This window comes from Mobula birostris, chromosome 15 (assembly GCF_030028105.1).
Source record: "Mobula birostris isolate sMobBir1 chromosome 15, sMobBir1.hap1, whole genome shotgun sequence".
Lineage (NCBI taxonomy): Eukaryota > Metazoa > Chordata > Chondrichthyes > Myliobatiformes > Myliobatidae > Mobula > Mobula birostris.
In genome coordinates, this window is record NC_092384.1 from 78,755,125 (window position 1) to 78,779,228 (window position 24,104).

Sequence of the window (24,104 nt, forward strand, 5' to 3'; positions counted from 1 at the left end):
AAAACAGATGTGGACAAACATGTGTCCACAAGATTATTCAGTTTTCCCCAACCAGAAGCCCTGGATAAACCTTGAGATCAGCAATCTGCTAAGGGCCAGATCAGTGGCATTAAGGTCTGGTAATCCAAGTTAAGAGACAAGGGGTCCAGATACAATCTCTAGAAAGCCATCTCCTGGGCAAAGTGGCAATTCCAGTGTAAATTTGAAACACTATGTCTCCTGTATAGGTCCCACCTTCCCTGGAAGAGAGCCCAATGATCCAAAACTGCAAAATCTTCCTAGTTTTAGCCTCACTAGCATCTGGCACGAGTAGCAATCCTTTAACCAGGCTTCTATAGATGTGTGGTGGAGAATATATTGACTGGTTGCATCACATCCTGGTATGGAAGCACCAATGTCCTTGAACTGAAAATCCTACAAAATGCAGTGGATATAGCCCAGTCCTCTCCACCACTGAGCACATCTACACGGAGCACCGTTGCAGGAAAGCAGCACCCATCACTGAGGTCGTCCACCAACCAGGCCATGCTCTCTTCTTGCTGCTGGCATCAGGAAGAAGGTACAGGACCCTCATGACCCTCTGTCAGATTCAGGAACAGCTGTTAACCCTCAGCCATCAGGTTCTTAAATCAGAGAGGATAATTTCACTCAACATCACTCACCTCAACACTGAACTGTTCCCACAACCTATAGACTCACTTTCAAGGACCTTTCATATCATGTATTTATTTATTTTTCTCTTTTGTATTTGAATTTGTTTATTGTCCTTTGCATATTGGTTGTTTGTACTGATGGGTGTGGTCTTTTGTTGATTCTATTACATTTCTTGGATTTACTGAGTATAAGCCACCTTGACTGATTTGACTGACTCGGTCAAAGTCACTTAGGTTAGAATTCTTCCCTGTTCTGTCGTTCAGTCTGAACAACAACTGAACCTCTTGACCATGTCGGCATGTTTTTATGCATTGAGTTGCTGCCACATGATTGGCTGATATTTGCATTAATGAGCAGTTCTACATAATACAGTGGACTCTGAGTGTGTACGTATTTTATTTACTTTGAACTTTTGAAATATCAAGTCACTGCTCATCCTCCTTCATTCCAAAGAGGAAAGCCCCAGAGGTTGCAGAATGTATATTTCTGGGAACCTGTTATACATTACATACTACTGAAAATTTATTTCTGGAAATCTCAGCTCACACATACAGAGTCACTGATTGAACTATTTCTTGTACATTACTTAACAGTCCACCACAAGTCTCTGAATAGAAGCTGTCAGTATTATATTAAAACATGCCACACCTGAGTGGATCTAACATTGCAATTTGATTTTCAGGTAATCCAAATTATCTCTGCTGTTGATAAGGATGAAATGGCACCAGATGGTAAATTCTCCTTCAGTATTCCACTGAAGGTCAGCAACTTCTCTGTGAAAAACAATGGCGGTGAGTAGATTACTCCGGGAACTGAGATCAAACTATGGGATATGATTGTTTGATGCTGTGTAATCCTGGTCCACGGTGGCCGGAAACAAAAGCAGACGATTCTGGAAACGCTCAGTGGGCCATGCAGCAGCTACAACGGCAGTAACTTTTCAGGTGTGGGACCTTCATCAGAACTGCGAAAGTGAGAAAATGCTGGTTTTCAAAAGCAGAGAAATTGGAGGAGGGGTGCAAACAGCAAAGGAATATCTCTGATGGGGAAAGACCTGATAAGTAGATGCCATAGGGAAGTGCTAGGAAGGATACCTGTGTAATTAAAAGGGAGTTGCTGGAACATTGCCTTTATGGAATCACAGAAATCTACAGCACATTACAGGCCATTCAGCCCACAATGTTGTGCCAACCATGCAACCTACTCTAGAAACTGCCTCGAATTTCCCTACCACATAGCCCTCTATTTTTCTAGGCTCCATATACCTACCTAAGAGTCTCTTGAAAGACTCTATTATATCCACCTCCACCACTGTTGCTGGCAGTGCATTCCACACACCCACCACTCCCTGTGTGAAAAACTTACCTCTGACATCTCCCTTGTACCTATTTCCAAGCACTTTAAAACTATGCCCCCTCACGTTAGCCATTTTAGCCCTGGGAAATTAACCTCTGGCGATCCACATGATCAATGCCTCATCATCCTCTCTCCAATCACAATCTCTGACTCATCTCTGGTCCAGCCATGGTCCCCAACTCATTCTCTCTCCAATCATAGTCCCTGTCTCATCTCTACTCCAGTCACAGTTCCAAGCTCATCCTCTCTCCAATCATAGTCCCTGACTCATCCCTGTTCCCGTCACAGTTCCCAGCTCACGGTCTCTCCAATCACAGTCCCTGACACATCTCTGTATTATTCACAGACCTGGATCAGAATCAGAATCAGAATCAGGTTTATTATCACCGGCATGTGTCGTGAAATTTGTTAACTTAGCAGCAGCAGCACAATGCAATACATAATATAGAAGAAGAAAAATAATAATAAATAAATAAGTAAATCAATTATATTGAAAAGATTAAAAATCGTGCAAAAAACCAGAAATAATATATATTTAAAAAGTGAAGTAGTGTCCAAGGATTCAATGCCCATTTAGCAATCGGATAGCAAAGGGGAAGAAGCTGTTTCTGAATTGTTGAGTGTGTGCCTTCAAGCTTCTGTACCTCCTACCTAATAGTTACAGTGTGAAAAGGGCATGCCCTGGGTGTTGCAGGTTCTTTAAAATAATCGCTGTCTTTCTGAGACACCACTCTCTGCAGATGTCCTGGGTACTTTGTAGGCTAGTACCCAAGATGGAGCCAACTAAATTTACAGCCCTTTGCAGCTTCTTTTTGTCCTGTGCAGTAGCCCCCCCCCCCCCCACAACATAGCAGAAGCCTGTCAGAATGCTCTCCACAGTACATCTATAGAAGTTTTTGAGTGTATTTGTTGACATACCAAATCTCTTCAAACTCTAAATGAAGTATAGTCGCTGCCTTGCCTGCTTTATAACTGAATTGATATGTTGGAACCAGGTTAGATCCTCAGAGATCTTGACACCACAGGAACTTCAAACTGCTCACTCCCTCCACTTCTGATCCCTCTATGAGGATTGGCATGTGTTCCTTCATCTTACCCTTCCTGAAGTCCACAATCAGCTCTTTCGTCTTACTGACACTGAGTGCCAGGTTGTTGCTGCAGCACCACTCCACCATTATCTCACTCCTGTATGTCCTCTCGTCACCACCTGAGATTCTACCAACAATGGTAGTATAGTCAGCAAATTTATAGATGATATTTGAGCTATGCCTAACCACACAGTCATGTGTATATACACAGAGTAGAGCAGTGGGCTAAGCACACACCCCTGAGGTGCACCAGTGTTGATCATCAGTGAGGATGATATGTTATCACCAATGCGCACAGATTGTGGTCTTCCGATTAGGAAGCTGAGGATGCCATTGCAGAGGGAGGTACAGAGGCCCAGGTTCTGCAACTTCTCAATCAGGATTGTAGGAATGATGGTATTAAATGCTGAGCTATAGCCCAGATGGTCTAAAGCCAGGGCGAGAGCCAGTGAGCTGCGTCTGCCATTGACCTATTGTGGCTATAGGCAAATTGCAATGGGTCCAGGTCTTTGCTGAGGCAGGAGTTCAGTCTAGTCATGACCAACCTCTCAAAGCATTTTGTCACTGTAGATGTGAGTGCTATTGGGCGATAGTCATTAAGGCAGCTCACATTACTCTTCTTAGGCACTGATATAATTGTTGCCTTTTTAATGCAAGTGGGAACTTCCACCTGTAGCAGTGAGAGGTTGAAAATATCCTTGAATACTCCCGCTAGTTGGTTGGCACAGGTTTTCAGAGCCTTACTAGGTACTCCATTGGGACCTTCTACCTTGTGAGGGTTCACTCTCTTTAAAGAGAGCCTAACATCGGCCTCTGAGACAGAGCTCACAGGGTCATCAGGTGCAGCAGGGATCTTCACAGCTGTAGTTGTGTTCTCCCTTTCAAAGTGGGCAAAGAAGGCATTGAGCTCATCTGGTAGTGAAGCATCATTCATGCTATTGGGTTTCACTGTGTAAGAAGTAATGTCTTGCCAGAGTTGCCGTGCATCCGATGTTGCCTCCAACCTCATTCAAAATTGTCTCTTCACCCTTGAAATAGCCCTCTGCAAATCATACCTGGTGTTCTGGTACAGACCTGGGTTGCCAGACTTGAATGCCACAGACCAAGCCTTCAGCAGACGATGTACCTCCTGGGTTATGAACAGATTTTGGTTTGGGAATGTACAGTAAGTCTTTGTAGGTACACACTCATCCACACAGGTTTTAATGAAGTCAGTAACAACTGCAGCATACTCATCCAGGTTCGAAGATGAATCCCTGAATACAGTCCAGTCCACCGATGCAAAGTAGTCCTGTAGGCACGCCTGTGCTTCCCTTGTCCATACCTTCTTGGTCCTCACTGCTGGTGCTGCAGTCTTCAGTCTCTGCCTGTACTCAGGGAGTAGAAGTACAGCCAGGTAATCAGACTTCCCGAAGTGAGGGTGTGCAGTATGGAAGGAGTTAACCAGGATTCCATGAAACAAAGGACACACGTGGTCAACAGGAACAAGTGCTACACATGCCCTTACACTTCCTCCCTTACCACCATTCAGGGCCCCAGACAGTCCTTCCAGGTGAGGCAACACTTCACCTGTGAGTTGGCTGGGGTGATATACTGCATCCGGTGCTCCCGATGTGGTCTTCTATATATTGGCGAGACCCAACGCAGACTGGGAGACCGCTTTGCCGAACACCTACACTCTGTCCGCCAGAGAAAGCAGGATCTCCCAATGGCCACACATTTTAATTCCACATCCCATTCCCATTCTGACATGTCTATCCACGGCCTCCTCTACTGTAAAGATGAAGCCACACTCAGGTTGGAGGAACAACACCTTATATTCCGTCTGGGTAGCCTCCAACCTGATGGCATGAACATCGACTTCTCTAACTTCTGCTAATGCCCCACCTCCCACTTGTACCCCATCTGTTATTTAATTTTATACACACATTCTTTCTCTCACTCTCCTTTTCTCCCTCTGTCCCTCTGACTATACCCCTTGCCCATCCTCTGGGTCCCCCCCCCTTGTCTTTCTTCCCAGACCTCCTGTCCCATGATCCTCTCGTATCCCTTTTGCCAATCACCTGTCCAGCTCTTGGCTCCATCCCTCCCCCTCCTGTCTTCTCCTATCATTTTGGATCCTCCCCTCCTCCTCCCACTTTCAAATCTCTTACTAACTCTTCCTTCAGTTAGTCCTGACGAAGGGTCTCGGCCTGAAACGTCGACTGCACCTCTTCCTAGAGATGCTGCCTGACCTGCTGCGTTCACCAGCAACTTTGATGTGGGACACACGTGGTCCTAATGTCCCTCTGATTCAGTACCCTAGCTCTGAGATCATCGATTTTATTCACCAGAGACTGTACGTTTGCCAGCAAGATAGTCGGTATTGGGAGTTTAAAACCCCGTTTCCTTAAACGCACTTGTATCCCTGACCTGCAACCACGCTCCCTGCGTGGAACCCTACGCGGATGAATACATCCCCAATCAGCATTGTTTCCGTCAGTTTTAAGCAGCAATAGTTCATTTAAACACATTAAGACATTGTTGTTAACTGTACTGACCTTGGAAGCAGTTGTGCTTTTTTAGCTGTATCAGGCTTAAATGAGAATATTTAATCATATCCATTGAGAGTTCTGCTGCCACACCAGTCACCTCAAGGCGCCCTGGAAGTAGTTCTGTTCTGATTATCCCTGCTCAGATCACATTGGAATGTTTTTATTGTTCGTCCATCGTCGATGTCGATAAGTCCTCGACATCATTATGATGGTGTCAAGACCAGCGCTTGATTTGGATTTTGATTTTGGTGAGGGGGAGTTGCATTGCGTCAGCCTCACTCTCTTCCCAATTCCCATCTGGATCCAGTGACAAGACAGAGTTGAGACGGCTGGAGATGGGACTAGGCGCAGTGGATGATCAGGACGTCTTCTGTGTCTCGTCCTGCTCTACACGTTCCACAACGCTTGCAGAGACCGCCTTCTTGACCGTTGGACCTTCCATTGGTCTCGTCCGCTCAATCTGCCGGAGTCTGTCTTCACATTCTGGGATAGACAACTCCCCATCTCACTGAGGGTTTGAGACCCATCAGCTACCCTCACCTGGTTTAGCCGGCTTGTCAAAGCCATTGCCCGGGGTGTGGCTGCTGTCGCATGCAAACAGCTACAGGGAGCCACAGGTGAGAGCTGAGTGTCGGATAGGGACCAAAGGTGGACAAACCACCCTGAAAAGGACGCGACATGTTCCCCCACCAGATATGCTACCCCTCCCTGACACCCCATACACCCCTCACGTTGTAATAAGCTGATAAAGAAGGCATACAATATTCTTGCTTTCATCGATTATAGAGTATAAAAGTTGGGAAATCATGTTTCAGTTGTATAAAGCTTTGATTAGGCTTCAATTAAAGATTATATTAAATATTAGCTTTATTTGTCACATGTCTATCGAAAAATCTGTGAAATGTATTGTTTGGGTCAACAACCAACACAGTCTGATGAAGCGCTGGGGGCAGCCCACAAGCGTCTCCTTTCTTGTGGCGCCAACGCAGCGTGCCCACAACGTACTAACCGGTACGTCTTCAGACTGTGGGAGGAAACCGGTGCACCCGAAGGAAACCCACACGGTCATGGGGAGAACGTACAAATTCCTTGCAGACAACGGTGGGGATTGAGCTTGCGTCGGTGGCACTGCGTAGCATTGCGCTAACTGTGATGCTACTGCTAAAAGCCTGGAAATCACGTTGCAGCCATCGAAAACTTTGGTTAGGCCACACCGGGAGTATTGTGTGCAGTTCTTGGTCACCCTGTTACAGGAAGGATGTGGAAACTTTGAAGAGAGTGTGGCAGAATGTTGCTTGGATTAGAGAGCGTCACCTATAAAGAGAGATTGGACAAATCTGAAATGTTTTCCCTGGAGCATCCAAGGCTGAAGGGAGACCAGACTGAGGTATATACATTATAAGAGGCACAGATAGTGTCTTTTTCTCAGGGTGAGGATATAGATATTAGAGGGCATAGTACAGGTTGGGTGAGTTTAGAACTAGAGATCATAGATTAAGGGTGAAAAGGTCACACACTCAGCGAATCAGGAACAGCTTCTTCCACTCTGCCATCAGATTTCTGAATGGACATTTTTTCTCTTTTTGCACTACTTAGTTAATCTACCTTTTTAAAAAGAGAGATACATACTGTAATTTGCAGTTTTTATTATGACGAATTACAATGTACTGCTGCCGTAAAACAACAAATTTCACAACATATGCCAGTGATATTAAACCCGGTTCTGAGTCTGAGGGGAAACGTTGTCACACAGAGGCTGGTCGGGTGTGGAGCGAGCTGTCAGCAGAACTGGTGGATGCAGGTTTAAAGGAAGTTTGGATAGGTACATGGACGGGAGTGGTATGGAAGGCTGCGGTCCGTGGGCAAGTCCTTGCAACCAGGCAGAATAACAGTTTGCATGGAATGGATGGGCCTGTTTCTCAGCTGTAGCACTGTATGATTCTATGACAGCCTTAAGGTGAGAGGGGAGATTTATGAGGAAAGATATTTACACAGAGAGTGGAGGGTGTTTGGAATGTGCTGCCAGGAGAGGTGATGGAAGCAGCACATTTAGACAGACACATGGGGAGGCAGAGAATGGCGGGATATGGACCATGAACGGGTAGATGGGATTAGTTCAATTTAGCATCTTGATCACAAAGGACAGAGCCTGCAGCCCACAATGTCTTCTATGTTCGGCGTTCCTAGCTCAGTGTGAGAACAACAACCTGATTATTATTCAGCGCCATCCATGAGAAAGCCCGAACATGTAACAGGGTAAACTGGAAAAGTGTGAAGTGGTTCATTTTGGAAGGTCAAATTTGAAGGCAAAATATAGGGTTAATGGCCGTTTTCTTGGCAGTGTGGAGGAACAGGATTTTGGGGTCCATGTCCATTTTGTTCCGGGATTGAATGACTTATCATATAAAGAGCACCTGATGGCTCTGGGCCTGTATTCACTGGAATTCAGAGAGACGAGGGGTGACCTCATTGAAACTTATCAAATGGTGAAAGGCCTTGACAGAGTGGATGTGGAGAGGATGTATCCTATGGTGGGAGAGTCTAAGGCTAGAGAAAACAACCTCAGAATAGTGTACTTTTAGAACAGAGATGAGAAGGAATTTCTTTAGCTAGAGAGTGGTGAATCTGTGGAATTCTTTGCCACAGGCAGTTGTGGAGACTAAGGCTTTATGTATATTTAAGACCGTGGTTGATAGATTCTTGATTGGTCAGGGCATGAAGGGGTGTTGGGAGAAGGCAGGAGACAGGGAGGAGTAATGAATCAGCCATGATGAAATGGCACAGCAGACTTGATGGGCCAAATGGCCTAATTCTGCTCTTATACCTTGATGGTCTTATGGTCTTATCCCTCAAATTTGCTGTGCAAGTTGATAGGGTTGTGAAGAAAGCATATAGCATTAGTCAGGGGATTGAGTTCAAGAGCTGTGAGACAGTGTCGCAAGGTAAAACTCTGGTTAGACCACACTGGGAATATTGTGTTCAGTTCTGGTCATCTCATTAGAGGAAGGATGTGCAAGTTTCAGAGAGTGTGTAGAAGAGATTTACAAGGACACTGACTGGATTAGAGAGCAAGTCTTATGAGGAATGTTGTGCGAGCTAGGGATTTTCTCTTTGGAATGATGGAGTATGTGAGGTGATTTGACAGAGGTGTACAAGGTGATAAGAGATATCAATAGAGTGGACTTCCCAGGACAGAAATAGCTAATACAAGGGGGTATCATTTTAAAGTGACCGGAGGAAAGTACAGGGAAGTTTGTCAGAGGTATGTCCTTTACACATAGATTGATGGGTGAGTGGACAGTCCTGCCAGGGGAGGTGGTAGAAGCAAATACATTAGAGTCATTTAAGAGATTCTGATAGCACATGGGTGACAGAAAAATGGGGGATTATGTAGGAAGGAAGGCTTAGATTGATCTGAGAGTAGGTTAAAAGATCAGCACAACATTGTGAACTGAATGGCCTGTTCTGTCTGGACTGTTCTATGTTCAACATTTATTTACTTCCTGTTACGCTGCTGATGGTTAGGGCACCAGTGAAGGTTCTCCATCTCTGCCTGTGTAGAAGGATTCTTCACTGCTGTTTCCATAACCACTGTTTTTTGACCATTCAGGGGGTGTGAGCCCTGAGCTGAACCTCTGAACCTTGAGGACCCGTGGACCACTCTTACTGGCCTCTAACCTTCGAGCTGTCTGGCATGGATGATCTGACCAAGCGCCAAAGTACAAGGCTCTGACTCCAGCCAACATAGCTCTCCAGGTCATTGAAGCATGCAAGCCTCCAAACACCACAGCAAGATGGTGGCCCTTTTAGAAGTCTACATCCAATTTTTTTAAAACAAACCTACATTCATTATTTTCTCTCTGTTGCCCTCCAGATCACACTGCCAACATCACCGTGAACCAGGCAGGCTTCGATCGAAATGAGGTTCAAAAGTACTTCATCCCCGTCATTGTTTCCGACAATGGATCACCAAACATGAGCAGCAATGCCACTCTAAGAATTAGAGTGTGTCCCTGTGACAAAGACCGGAACCCAATCAATTGCGACAACCCCAACCCCCTCGTCTCGAAGATTACCGTCACCATCTTGCTGATAATATTTCTCTGTATCATCGCTACTGCAGGTGAGTCATTCCAAGCAGTAAACCCTCTTTGTGTTTCCATGTTGACACTCTCCATCTTTTCTCTAACCTTGTGTACAGTTTCAGTCACCTACCTACAGGAAAGATGAAAAAAAGTTCAGAAGTAAATTCATTATCGAAGTACATACACATCACCATATAGATTCAGTGTCTTGTGGATATTCACACTAGTGCAAAGAAATACAATACAATCAATGAAAAACACACAAACAAAAATGGACAGACAATTAATATTCAAAGGAAGACAGCCTGCACAAAAACAAAAAAAACAATTAATACTAAGAACATTGGAGAAAGGCCAATTATTGACGGTATGGATTGGGACAGGCTGTACTTCTGGCAAAGGTGTACTTGGTAAGTGAAATTTTGAGAATACAAAGCTTGAATGTGCCTGTCAGAATAAAAAGTAAAGATTACCGGTTTGCAGACTTCCATTTTCAAGAAATATTGCGGCCCTGATTAGGAAGAAAGGTCTCTGCATTGCAGGTTTTAGGCAGATAGGAGCAAACGAGGAAATGCAAGAGAACACCTAAGGAAGAAATCAGGGGGCTAAAAGAAGACAAAACAATCCATATTTCATGAGCATTTGCCCAGGTGCATACCCGTGAATTTTTACAAGGGTGTTTCTTTCCTTCATTTGATATCTCCCATTATAATATTCTCAGCCTCATTTTTTGTCTAATGCAAAGTATGCAGATGAATGTTGGTTAACTTACTAAATGTGTCCAGTGACGTGGACTGCAGACCTATCTGAAGCCCACCTCCTCATCCAATTCAGATTAATATACACTCAGTGGCCACTTTATCAGGTCGGGGAGTGGAACCCGGTGTGGTCTTCTGCTGGTGTGATGTGTTGTGAATCCAGAGATGCCCTTCTGCACACCACTGTTGTAACTGTCGCCTTCCTGTCAGCTTGAGCCAGTCTTGCCGTTCTCTGGCTCTCTCATTAACAAGATACTTTTGTCCACGGAACTGTCACTCACTGGATGTTTTTTTTTGTTTTTCGCACCATTCTCTACAAGCTCTTGAGACTGTTGTGCCTGAAAACCCCAGGGGAACAACAGTTTCTGAGATACCCAAACCACCCGGTCTGGCACCAACAATCATTTCACAGTCAAAGTCACTTAGAACACATTACTTCCCCATTCTTGACCATGTCTGCATGCTTTTATGCATTGAGTTGCTGCCACATGATTAGCTGATTAAATATTCGTTGTTCTGCTGCTGTTTCACAACATATGCCAATGATATTAATCTTAATTCTGATTCTGGAAGATCAGAACAGTTAGCTATGAGTGAAGCCAAAAGAGATTTTGGGGGCGATCTTAAATGGATTTTTCGCATCTGTATTTACTCAGGAGACAGACATAGTTTCTACAGAAGTGAGGCAAAGCAGCAGCAAGGTCGTAGACCCCTGTACGGATTACAGGGGAGGAGGTGTTTGCTGTCTTGTGGCAAATACGGGTGGATAAATCCCCAGGGCCTGACAAGGTGTTCCCTCGGGCACTGCAGAGGCAAGTGCAGAAATTGTAGGGGCCCAGCAGAGATATTTAAATCATCCTTACTGACAGGAGAGGCGCCTGAGGACTGGAGGATAGCTGATGTTGATCTATTGGTTAAGAAAAGCTCTAAGAATAAGCCAGGAAATTGTAGGTCGACGAGTCTGACGTCAGCAGTGGGAATGTAATTGGAAGGTATTCTAAGGGACCAGATATATAAATATTTGGATAGACATGGACTGATTAAGGATAGTCAGCATGGCTTCGTGCATGATAGGTCATGTCAAACCAGTCTTATAGAGTTTTCAAGGAAGTTACCAGGAAAGTTGATGAAAGCAAGGCAGTGGATGTTGTCTTCATGGACTTAGTAAGACATTTGACAAGGTCCCAAATGGGAGGTTGGTTAAGAAGGTTCAGTTGCTTGCTATTTAAGATGATGTAGTAGATTGGATTAGACACTGGCTTTGTGGGAGAAGCCAGAGAGTGGTAGTAGAGGATTGCCTCTCCGACTGGAGGCCTGTGACTAGTGGTGTGCCACAGGGATCAGTGCTGGGTTCATTGTTGTTTGTCATCTATATCAACGATCTGGATGATAATGTAGTTAAACGGATCAGCAAATTTGCAGTTAACACCAAGAGCGGGGATGTAGTGGACAGCGAGAAAAACTATCAGAGCTTGCAGCAGCATCTGAACCAGCTGGAAAAATGGACTGAAAAATAGCAGATGGAATTTAATGCAGACAAGTGTGAGGTGTTGCAGTTCAGTAGAACCAACCAGGGTAGGGCACTGAGGAGTGCAGATCTGGTAATACAGGTCCATAATTCATTGAAAGTGGTATCACAGGTAGGTAGGGTTGTAAAGAAAGCTTTTGGCACATTGGCCTTAATAAATCAAAGTATTGAGTGCAGGAGATGGGCTGTTATGTTGAAGTTCTATAAAATGTTGGTAAGGCCTATTTTGGAGTATTGCATGCTGTTTTGGTCACCTACCTTGAGGAAAGATATCAATAAGATTGAAAGAGTACAGAGAAAATTTACAAGCATGTTGCTGGGACTTGAGGACCTGAGTTATTGGGAAAGATTGAATCGGTTAGGACTTCATTCCCTGGAGCGTAGGAGAGTGACAGGAGATTTGATGGAGGTATACAAAATTATGAGGGGTATAGATAGGGTAAATGCAAGAAAGGTTTGTCCACTGAGGTTTGGTGAGACTAGAGCTAGAGGTCATGGGTTAAGAGTGAAAGATGAAATGTTTAAGCGGAATCTAAGGAGGAACTTCTTCACTCAGATGGTGGTGAGAGTGTGGAACAAGCTGCCAGCAGAACTAGCAGCTTCGGGTTCGTTTGAAACATTTAAGAGAAGTTTGGATGCGTATCTGGATAGGAGAGGTATGAAGTGACATTGTCTGGGTGCAAATGGTTGGGACTAGGCAGACAGGTCAGCATGGACTAGATAGGCCGAAGGTCCTCCTTCTGTGCAGTACTGTTCTATGACTCTCTGACATGTGACAACAATTACGCTAAAGTTTAACTTGTAGCAGGCAATTAGCCTTTCAGCACTGGTATAAGGAATGGAGCGGAAAACCAGAGCACCCAAATGAAGGCTGTGTGGTCACAGGGTGAACATACAAATTCCACACTTACAGTGCCCGAGGTCAACATCGAACCCAGGTCACCAGGGACCGGGGCTGTGAGCTGTAATTACTGTAGCATCCTGTCCACAGATACAGGTTCTATCATTCTTGAATTGTTCAAAGAGCAAGCAGGTCTAACTAGAAAATTCCTTTTTAATAGAGATAAACTCCTTTTTATTTCTGTCCCTCTGGAAATGAACATGAGTGTTCTGTTTACATAGTTCAAGATTATAAAAGGACAAATTGTAGTTTTCAACATGAAGACAACACTGTAATATGAACAGACCAGTTGCTTCTCCCACCGTACAATTAAATTCACCAGATTAAGATGAAGATTGGGCCGGCTGGTGGCGCAGTGACATCGGTGCCGGACCCGGGAGCGGAGGTTCCCGGGTTCAAAACCAGTCAGGGCCGCTCCTGAGTACGCTTTCCATCCATGCCAGGTTGAGTGTCGAGATCGCAACTCGACCTCGTAAAATAAAAGGGAAAATACTGCGAAAATGTCTGTGTGAGGAGTGGCACGCCACACAGTCTCTCTCTCGCTCCGCGCCTTGTAAAAGCCATGAAAAAGACATCATCATGGACGCACGCACACACAGACGCACATGCACAGATGCGCATGCACACAGGTACACGCCAAAAAAAAAAGATTAAGATGAAGATTAGTTTTATTTGTCACATGTGCATCGAAACATTGAAACATACAGTGAAATGCTTCCATCAATGACCAACACAATCATAGATTGTGCTGGGGGCAGCCCGCAAGTGTCACCACACTTCCAGCACCAACATAAGAACATAAGAAATAGGAGCAGGAGTAGGCCATCCGGCCCATCGAGCCTGCCCCGCCATTCAATAAGGTCATGGCTGATCTGTCCGTAACTCAGCTCCATCTACCTGCCTTTTCCGCATAACCCTTTATTCCCCTACTATGGAAAAATCTATCTAACTGTATCTTAAATATATTTAGTGAAGAAGCCTCAACTGCTTCCCTGGGCAGAGAATTCCACAGATTCACCACTCTCTGGGGAAAACAGTTCCTCTTCATCTCCATCCTAAATCTCCTCCCCTGAATCTTCAGGCAATTTCCCCTAGTTCTAGTCTCACCTACCAATGGAAACAACTTTCCTACTTCTATCTTATCTATCCCTTTCAAAATTTTGTATGTTTCTATAAGATCCCCTCTCATTCTTCGGAATTCCAGAGAGTATAGTCCCAGACAACTCAATCTCGCCTCATAAATTAACCCCTTCATCTCTGGAATCATCCTGGTGAACCTCCTCCGCACTGCCTCCAAAGCCAGTATATCCTTCCTCAAGTATGGAGACCAGAACTGCACACAGTACTCCAGGTGCGGTCTCACCAGTACCCTGTATAGTTGCAGCATGACCTCCCTACTCTTGAATTCAATCCCTCTAGCAATGAAGGCCAACATTCCGTTTGCCTTCTTAATAACCTGTTGCACCTGCAAACCAACTTTTTGCGATTCATGCACAAGCACTCCCAAGTCCCTCTGCACAACAGCATGCTTCAATCTTTCACCATTTAAGTAATAATCTGCTCTTCTATTATTCCTTCCAAAGTGGGTGATCTCTCATTTACCAAAGTTGAATTCCATCTGCCAGACCTTGGCCCACTCACTTAACCTATCTATATCCCTCTGCAGACTCTCCACATACTCAATACAATTTGCTCTTCCACTCAGTTTAGTGTCATCAGCAAATTTTGCTACGCTACACTCAGTCCCCTCTCCCAAATCATTAATGTAAACAGTAACAGCTGCGGGCCCAGCACCGACCCCTGCGGCACCCCACTCACCACTGACTGCCAACTGGAGAAACACCCATTTGTACCAACTCTCTGCCTTCTATTGGTTATCCAATCCACTATCCATGCCAATACACTTCCTCTGACTCTATGCATCCGTATCTTATTTATAAGTCTCTTGTGTGGCACCTTATCGAACGCCTTCTGGAAATCCAAGTATACGACATCCACCTGTTCCCCTCTATCCACTGCACTCATTATGTCCTCGAAAAACTCCAATAAGTTTGTCAAACCGGACCTGCCCTTTCTGAATCCATGCTGCATCTGTCTAATGGAACCACTCCTTTCTAAATGTTTCGTTATTTCTTCCTTAATGACAGCTTCAAGCATTTGCAACATAACATGCCCAGAACTTACTGAACTCTGATCTGTATGTCTTTGGAATATGGGAGGAAACTGGAGCACTCAGAGGAAACCCTTGCATTCACGGGAAGAATGTACAGAACTTCTTACAGACAGCAGCAAGACTTGAACCCACTCACCATCGCTGGCGCTAGGCATGACGCTAACCGCCATGCGACCATGCTGCCCGTGACAGGGAGCGCTGTTAAGGAAGTTTTCTCTTTGTGCCCACATATTCCTTTTTGAACTGACCATCTGTTATTTGTATACCTTTATTATTCTTTTCACAATTTGTTCTTTTTTCATTAATTGGTTGTTTGGCAATCTTTGTTGGGTGGGGTTTTTCCTTAATGGATTCTATTGAATTTCTTTGCCTTCTGGCTTCCTGCAAAGAGACAAATCTCAAAGTTGTATAGAACCATAGAACATTACAGCACAGAAACAGGCCTTTTGGCCCTTCTTGGCTGTGCCAAACCATTTTTCTGCCTAGTCCCACTGACCTGCACACGGACCATATCTCTCCATACACCTCCCATCCATGTATCTGTCCAAGTTTATCTTAAATGTTAAAAAAATAACCCTCATTTACCACTTCATCTGGCAGCTCATTCCACACTCCCACCACTCTCTGTGTGAAGAAGCCCCCACTAATGTTCCCTTTAAACTTTTCCCCCCTCACCCTAAACCCATTTCTCTCTGGTTTTTTTCTCCCCTAGCCTCAGTGGAAAAAGCCTGCTTGCATTCACTCTATCTATACCCATCATAATTTTATATACTGTATACATAATTTGATAAATGTACTTTGAACTTTGAGAGTAGAAACAACTTCTGCTTTTATTCTCCAATGGAGCCCCCAGTTAACTGAACACCAGTGTTAAATCTCCCCATAAACTTCACTGACCAATGGAGTTCAGATACAAACTCTTCACTTGACTGAAACCCCTCAACCCTGCCACTAGAGCACTCTGCATTATTTCCAAGGTCTTGACAAAATTGGCTGCAGTCCTCCAGCTGTGACCTAAATCGAGATAAATTATTTAATCTGTATTTATAAAATATTTAAAATTTATCAATAATGCATAACTTTGTACAAGTTTATTGTGTAAGCTTTTGTAAGAATTTCATCTACCTTTCCTGCAACTAACAGCAAGACCTGGCACCCTCAGCACCCTCTGTCAACTCAAAAGAGTGTCAAATCAGGGCTCAAGGGAGATTTCTTCACACAGAGCATGGCTGTGGAGGCTTCACCCTTGAAAACTGAGGACCAGGGCCAGGACAAAGGATGAACTGAGCTGGATGACCAGATGTGACTTCATTGATTGAATCAAAATTTGAATCAGTTTTATTATCACTAACATATGTTGTGAAATTTGTTGTTTTGTAGCACCAGTATGGAGTAATACATTAAAAATATTATAAATGACAAAGAAATTAAACAAGTAGTGCAAAAATAGAGCCAATATAGTGAAGTAGTGCATGTCACCCTTGAGCAAGGTGTAGCTCCTGCTTAGTCCCTGGCCTTCCCATCCTGGATTAGGGTCACCTGAAGCCATGGGACCAGGTGGTGGATGCTCGTGTGAGCAGCTGGTGCACATCACATCCTGGTTATGCGACCACTGACACAAGGCAAATTTTTCTACACAAGTGATTTTCCATTGTCTTCTTCAGGACAATGTTTTTATAAGATGGATAACCCCAACCATTCTCAATACTCTTCAGAAATTGTCTGCCTGGTGTCAGTGATCACATAACCAGGTCTTGTGATATGCATTAGCTGCTCACACGACCATCCACCACCTGCTCCCAGGCTTCATGTAACCCTGATTGGGGGAGGGCGGCTAAGTAGGTGCTACAGCTTGCCCATGGGTGACCTGCAGGCTAGTGAAAGGAAAGAGCACAGGTAGAGATGTATCTTCAACCCGTCACCCAGTTGATTCTTCTATCCTTGAAAAACAACTGACCATTCACCTTATCTATGATCCTCATGATTTTATACACCTCTGTAAGGTCATCCCTCAGTCTCTTATGGAATTGGAATTGGTTTATTATTGTCACAGGTGCTGAGATACAGTGAAAAGCTTGTCTTGCATACTGTTCATACAGATCAGATCATTGCACAGAGCATTGAGAGAGAACAAGGGAAAACAATAACAGTGCAGAATGAAGTGTAACAGATTCAGAAAAAGTGCAGTGCAGGCAAACGATAAAGTCAAAGATCGTAACGAAGTAGACTGTGAGGTCAAGTGTCCATCTTATCATACAAAGGTCCATTCAAGGGTCTGATAACGGTTCGATAGCAGCCATCCTTGTCTGGTGACGTGTGCTTTCAGGCTTCTGTATCTTCTGCCTGAAGAGGAAATGGAGGAACAGGAGAAGAGGGAATGTCCAGGGTGGGTGGGGTCTTTGATTATGCTGAGAAGTACAGAAGAAGATTAGCTTTAGTTGTCACATATACGTCGAAACATTGAACCACACAGTGAAGTGCACCATTTGTGTCAATAACCAACACAGTCTGAGCCAGGGCCAGCCTGGGCCCTGAGTTTAGGAATTCACCCCACTAAGAATTTCCTCCCCTCTCTTCTCCCTAAAATGACATCCTGCTATCTTCTCTTCCACAGAACAGTACAGCAGAGTACAGGTTCTTCAGCCCATTCTGTTATAATGACCTTTTCATCGACTCCAAGTTCAATCTAACCTTTCCCTCCCACATAACCCTCCATTTCTTTCATCCTTATATCTATCTAATAGTCTCATAGATGTCCCTAATAGATCTGCTTCTAGTACCTCCTCTGGCAAGAGGGTTCCGTGCACCCACTGCTGTCTGTATACAAAAATTACCTCTGATATCTCCCCCGAACTTCACTCCAATCACTTTTAAAGTATATTATATTGTATTAGCTATTTCCACCCTGGGGAAAAGGCATTGGTTGTCCACTCCATCTAAACCTCTTACCATCTTATACCCCACTATCAAGTCACCTCTCATCTTCCTTTGCTCCAAAGAGAAAAGCCCTATCACTCAACCTCTCCTCATAAGTCATGCTCTCAAGTCTAGGCAGCATTCTGGTAAATCTTTTCTGCACCTTCTCTAAAGCCTCCATTTCTTCCCTGTAATGTTGTTGTTCCTCTCCCTGCCTTGTGGACACATCGGGTGGCAGCCTGGCCATTTCTTTAGCAAATCTCTGTCTTTTACAAGGCTGAGTTGCTAGCTCGATGCTCAACCCAGCACAGATGGAAAGCGTGCAAGGAGCTGGCCCGGTTTGAACTCAGGACCACTCACGTCTGAGTCTGGTGCGATTGCCACTACACCTCCGACCGGTATGTGCTATAATGAGGCCACCAGAACTGAACACTATGGAACATAGAACAGTCTCCTAAATGACCTTAATGTATCTGCCTCTAGCTCAGGGCCGACAACCCTGAATGGTCAAAAGGAAAGTGTTACAACAATGAAGAATCCTTCTAAATCTGTGTGTAACTGTATGGGCAGACAGAGACGGATGATCTTCACTGTTGCCCTAAATGCCAACAGCATGAACAGGCAGAAAGTAAGTACGTATTTGCCTCTACCACAAGCCCTGGCAGTAGGTCCCAAACACCACCACCCTGTGTGAATGAAAACTACCCCTGACATCCCCCCCATATGTTTCTCCAGTCATAAATTTATGCCCTCTTGTATTGGCCAGTTCCATTGTTGGAAAATGTCTCTGGCTGTCCTCTCGATCTATGCCTCTTATCATTTTATACACCTCTATCAAGTTACCTCTGATGCTCCTTCATTCCAAAACGAAAAGCTCTAACTCACTCAACCTCTTGCACAGGATGTTGTTGAAACAAGTTGTTGTACGTTGAACACAGGTCAGGCAGTATCTATAGAGGTGAGTAAACGCACGATATTTCAGGCCAGGACCCTTCATCAAGACCTGATGCTCAGCGTCATGAAACCTGATGAAGGGTCTTGACCCAAAATGTCAAGTGTTTATTCCCCTCCATAGATGCTGTCTGACTGGCTGAGTTCCTCCATCATAGTGTGTGTGTGTGTGTGTGTGTGTGTGTGTGTGTGTGTGTGTGTGTGTGTGTGTGTGTGTGTGTGTGTTGCTTGGATTTCCAGCATCTGCAGAATCTCTTGCATGTATGATTACGTTTGCCTCTTTTGGTTGCACCTTCCCAAGTTCACACCCTTCCTCTCTCTCTTTTCCCACCAGCCCTGGTCTTGCTGATCGTGCGTCAGAAGATACATAAGAAGAGTGCCTTTGCGGGTTTGGTGAAGGCACCGGGCGAGATCCGTGAGCAGCTGGTGCAGTACGACGAGGAGGGTGGCGGAGAGATGGACACCAACAGCTTCGACATCACTGTGCTGAACTCCCTCCGGACAAAGGGGGGGCAGCCGTTGGAGGTGAGAGACTGTGCCCCGGTGTACGCCCGGCTCAGGAAGAACCGCGACGACATGGGCTCAGTGGTCCAGATGAAGAAGGACGAGGCAGACGGCGACAGGGACGGTCTGCCCTACGACACCCTCCACATCTATGGCTATGAGGGCTCTGACTCAGTCGCTGAGTCGCTAAGCTCCCTAGACATCTCCTCCACTGACTCCGAGCAAGACTATGACTTCCTCAATGACTGGGGTCCCAGGTTCCAAATGCTGGCCGAACTCTACGGGTGTGACCCAGACGGGGACAGCCTGGGTTACTGAGGCAGGAGAAGCATGTTGGAAGGGGGAGGGGAAATGGGATCGTGGGAGAAATCGATACCAAAAGCAACTGGATCATCTGGAGATACACACATTTGGGAGGTCACTCACCCTCAGCCAGTCTGATTGTTTCAGTCTCAATTAGTTTAAGTTTATTGTCATTCAATCTATATGCCAAATGAAACAACATTCCTCTGGACCAAGGTGCACAACACAGTAAATACAACTCACACAAACAACACATGAAATAATATTATCAAAACTAGATTAACAAATAATAAGATTCATTTATAACACTAGTTAAACAGTGTAACACGACTGGCACTTCATACGTGATGAGACCCAGGTGGTGGCAGGGAGTTCAGTGGTCTCACGGCCTGGGGGAAGAAGCTGTTTCCCATCCAAACAGTTCTTATTCTGATGCTATGTTACCTCCTGTCTGATGGTAGGAGGTCAAAGAGATGGCTGGACGGATGGGAGGGATCACTGACAATGCCAAGGACCCTTGTCAATCCAGTGGCGCCACGGTACCATAGTGGCTGGCGTAATGCTATCACAGCTCAGGGCATCAGAGTTTGGAGTTCAATTCCAGCGTCGTCTGCAAGAATTTTGTACGTTCTTCCTATGAACACGTGGGTTTCCTCCTGGTCCCTTGGTTTCTTCCACTGTCCATAGATGCTCCAGTTATTAGGTTAATTGGTCATTGCAAAGTTGTCCTGTGATTAGCTAGGGTTGCTGGGCAGTGCAACAAGTTGGGCCAAAAAGGGTATCTTCCGGCTTAACAAACACCACCACCCAGAAACTCACAGTGGTGCATCTCTAAATAAATAAAAAATAAAGTTGATAATTCCCATTCTATCTACCCCACCTTGACCCCCAACACCCTTAATACACCCCCCAACAACAATATATTGAAACAAAGTCAGGGAAGGGGTCACCGTCTTTCAAACTTGGATCACAGCTGACCTAAGTCTTATCTCCATCTGTCCGCTGCGTGGGAGATTTCAACAGCTAGTTTTCAATCAAAGGTGACGACCTGATCCATACATGAGAGCCTTAGGAGATTTCAGCGCCTGGATCTCGGAGCTAATCTCCAACCACAGATGGTGGAAATATCATTGTTATTGTCAGAAAAGATTCAAATCTCTCATGGAATCATAGCTGGGATTGGAACTAGAGTGGGATCAGGTCAAGAGAATTATAATATCATGCCTTGTACAAGAGCTGCAGAGCAGAATTAGCTTGAAGATGAAAGATGCTGAGGTGGCAAAGAACTAGAAGAACTCATTGGGTCAGCCAGCATCTGTAGAAGGAAAATTACAATTACATTTTTATATATATATATATATATATATATATATATATATATATATAATCCTCCATTGGTCAGGGTCGACCAGGGATTTTGCATCTCAGCTGTCTACATGATACACAAGCCAGGGCAGTACAATATGAAGAACAAGCTGTTGCCCGTATAGCAGGCTACCCTTCTTTCCACACAGCTGATGAATCCAAAGGAATGGCAGAGACCAATGCAGTTTGGCACCAGCATCTTTGCAGGAGTTGCCAATCAGCATTGAACTTGATGTAGGGACCTTAGGGACTCGAGCTCTGGATTATTCCTTGGGATTTACTCCCAAAGCCTTCCCCATGCAAGGCAGCAGAGGTTTGAGATCAGAGTTTTCCTTATCCTAAATGAGCTGCCAATCACAGTTGATGACCCCAACTGCCCAAAGCAAATGAGTTTAAGGCACCAGTAGCCTCCCTTTACCCCTTCTCCTGTCAGTAGAAATGATTCCACCAGGCTCAGAGGCCAAGCCACACGTGAAGGCCAGGAGCTGGATTTGGTTGTCAGAGGCTATTTGAGATGCACACTATTAGGAGGATTTAGTAGGTAGTGGGAACTTTTCCCCACTACCATCCCTGCATTAAACAAGTAGTGCAAAACGAGAGCAAAAAAGTGAGGTAGTGTACAAATGTTCATTGACCATTCAGAAACCGATTGCGGAGGGAAAGAAGCTGTTCCTGAAACATTGAGTGTTTCTCTTCAGGCTCATCTACCTCCTCCTTTGTGGTAGCAATAAGAAGGCATGTACTGGATGGTAGGAACCCTTCATGATGGATGCTACCCTTTTTGAGGCATGACCTTTAGAACACCCTGCATCGGGACTGAGTGGAAATAGCAGTCCTACATCTTTAACTCCACAGATGCTACTTGACTTACTGAGTTTTTCCAAAGTTCTGTTTGTTTTATTGCTGATGACTTGCTTTCTTCCAGTAAGAATATGATACACGAATGGCCTCTATCTCTGATCTAAATTTGTACAAAACCAGACTGACACACACAGCGCTGCAGTGGTGGAGCAGCTGGCTCAACATTATTGCAGCTCAAGGCATTCCTGAGTTCGGAGTTCAATTCTTTAAGGACTCTCTGTGTATCCTCACCATGGAATGTGTGGATTTTCCCTGGGTCCTTCAGTTTCCTCCCACAGTCCAAAGACCTACTGTGCAAGTTAATTGGTCATTGTAAAGTGTCCTGTGATTAGGTTGGTATTAATCACAGTTGTGGGCTTGCTGGGGCAGTGTGCCTCAGAGAGCATGATGAGCCTATCCTGCATCATATCACTAAATAACTAACAAAGATGCTAGAGGAACTCAACAGGTCAGGAAGAGGAATAAACCGTTGATGTTTCAGGCAGAGACCCTTCATCAGAAATCCTTGATCTTATGGCTGAGATCTCTCAAACCTCAGTGCTGTCATCAATGCCAACAACCAGCTGATGTCACAAATTTATTCCAATGCAATATTATTCTAAAATCTTGTCTCACCGTCTCAAGTTCAAGTTTATTCTCATTCAACCGTACACATGTGTACAGATAAGCAAAGTAAAGTTCCTCTGGGACCAAGGTCCAAAATAACTTCACTACAGTGAGGATAGGAGAGGACCCATTTGCACGGAGAGTGCTTGATCAATGCAGGCATGGTTTGAAATTGGAAATGGATTTATCAGGACTTGGCCCAAAGCAACAACTGTTTATTCCTCTCCATTGATGCTGCCTGAACTGCTGAGTTCCTTCAGCTTTTGTGTGTGTGTGTGATGGTCTGGATTTCCAACAACTCCATAATCCCTTGTGTTTATGGAAAACCAGTCTGCATCCAAGTTAAGGCAGAGCTGGGATGGGCTCCTTGCATGGTTTACATGTAGACTGGGCTCCACACAATTTATATGAATGAATTAACTGACATTATAAGAAGCCTCAGCATTGACATAGGATCAAGGAATTGCTAGCCACAGTAGGGACTGGATTTTGTTCACTCACTGTTGCAAATCTCCAGGAACTCACAGTCACAGGGGCAGCACAGTAGTATAGCAGTTAGCATAACGTTTTCATAACACCACCAATGACTGCGGTTTAGTCCCATCTACAGGGAGTTTGTACGTTCTGCCCATGACAACATGATGCTCCTCGGGGTGGTCTAGTTTCCTCCCACATTCCAAAGATGTACAGGTTACGTTGGCACCAGAAACTTGGCGACACTTGCAGGCCGCCCAGTACAGTCCTCGCCGATGTGATTTGATGTAAACGATACATTTCACTGTATGTTTCGATGTTTTGATCTGCATGTGACAAATAAAGCTAATCTTCTAAAAATTATTTTTAATTGACGCTCCTACAGGAGAACCAAGGTGTGCATTCTACATGGCCTTTTAGTTCTGTAACAATGAAACCCCTCAGGTTTAATCATTCCTCATTGGATTTCAATGTATTCTAATTTTTTTAAGTCTTGTGTTTTAGTATTCAAAGTAATGTGTTGGAATAGTAGTGAAAGTTTGGTGTCTTTGTGCAGTATTCTTATCTAACTTTTTTTTGATCCGTGGGAGCAAACTCATTGTAATTTCAGTAAAGCCCTGAAGCTTTGCACAACAGGATTTTCTCATCAATGCCTCCCAACAAGTGTGTTTTTTTTTAGTAATTTTATTAACATTTTATATTGAATGGGCTTGATTGCTACCTGGCCAGTGTAGATGTAGAAAAGGGTTTGTTTTTGAGACGTTCTTTGTTCATAACTAGTAATCCTCAATAAAAAGTTGTTGATAACTATTTGTAAATTTCAATAAAAATAATTAAATGTGAAAAAGGATGCACTGAATCTAAATTCAAGAGAGATTCATGATTTTTTAATGTAATTTCCAGTACACAGGTGTAAAGGAGAATGAAATAATTGTTACCCTTGATCAGATGCAGCACAAAAAACACACATTAAGATAAAGAACAGAAATAATAATAACAAAAAATAAAAGTAAATAAATAAGATAGCTTATATACATGGTGATTGTC

General features: G+C 44.3%; 1 protein-coding gene across 2 annotated transcripts in view; it reads left to right on the forward strand.

The window, feature by feature from the left end:
• LOC140210735 (cadherin-5-like) overlaps positions 1-23,904 on the forward strand; it is a 104,475-nt gene extending 80,571 nt beyond the window's left edge. For both annotated transcript variants that reach the window (XM_072279967.1, XM_072279968.1), the window contains exons 10-12: positions 1,337-1,445; positions 9,507-9,755; positions 19,279-23,904. In XM_072279967.1, the coding sequence (XP_072136068.1) occupies positions 1,337-1,445; positions 9,507-9,755; positions 19,279-19,766 (846 nt within the window). In that variant the 3' untranslated portion in view covers positions 19,767-23,904. The remainder of the gene's footprint in view (positions 1-1,336; positions 1,446-9,506; positions 9,756-19,278) is intronic.
• The last annotated feature ends 200 nt before the right edge of the window (positions 23,905-24,104 follow it).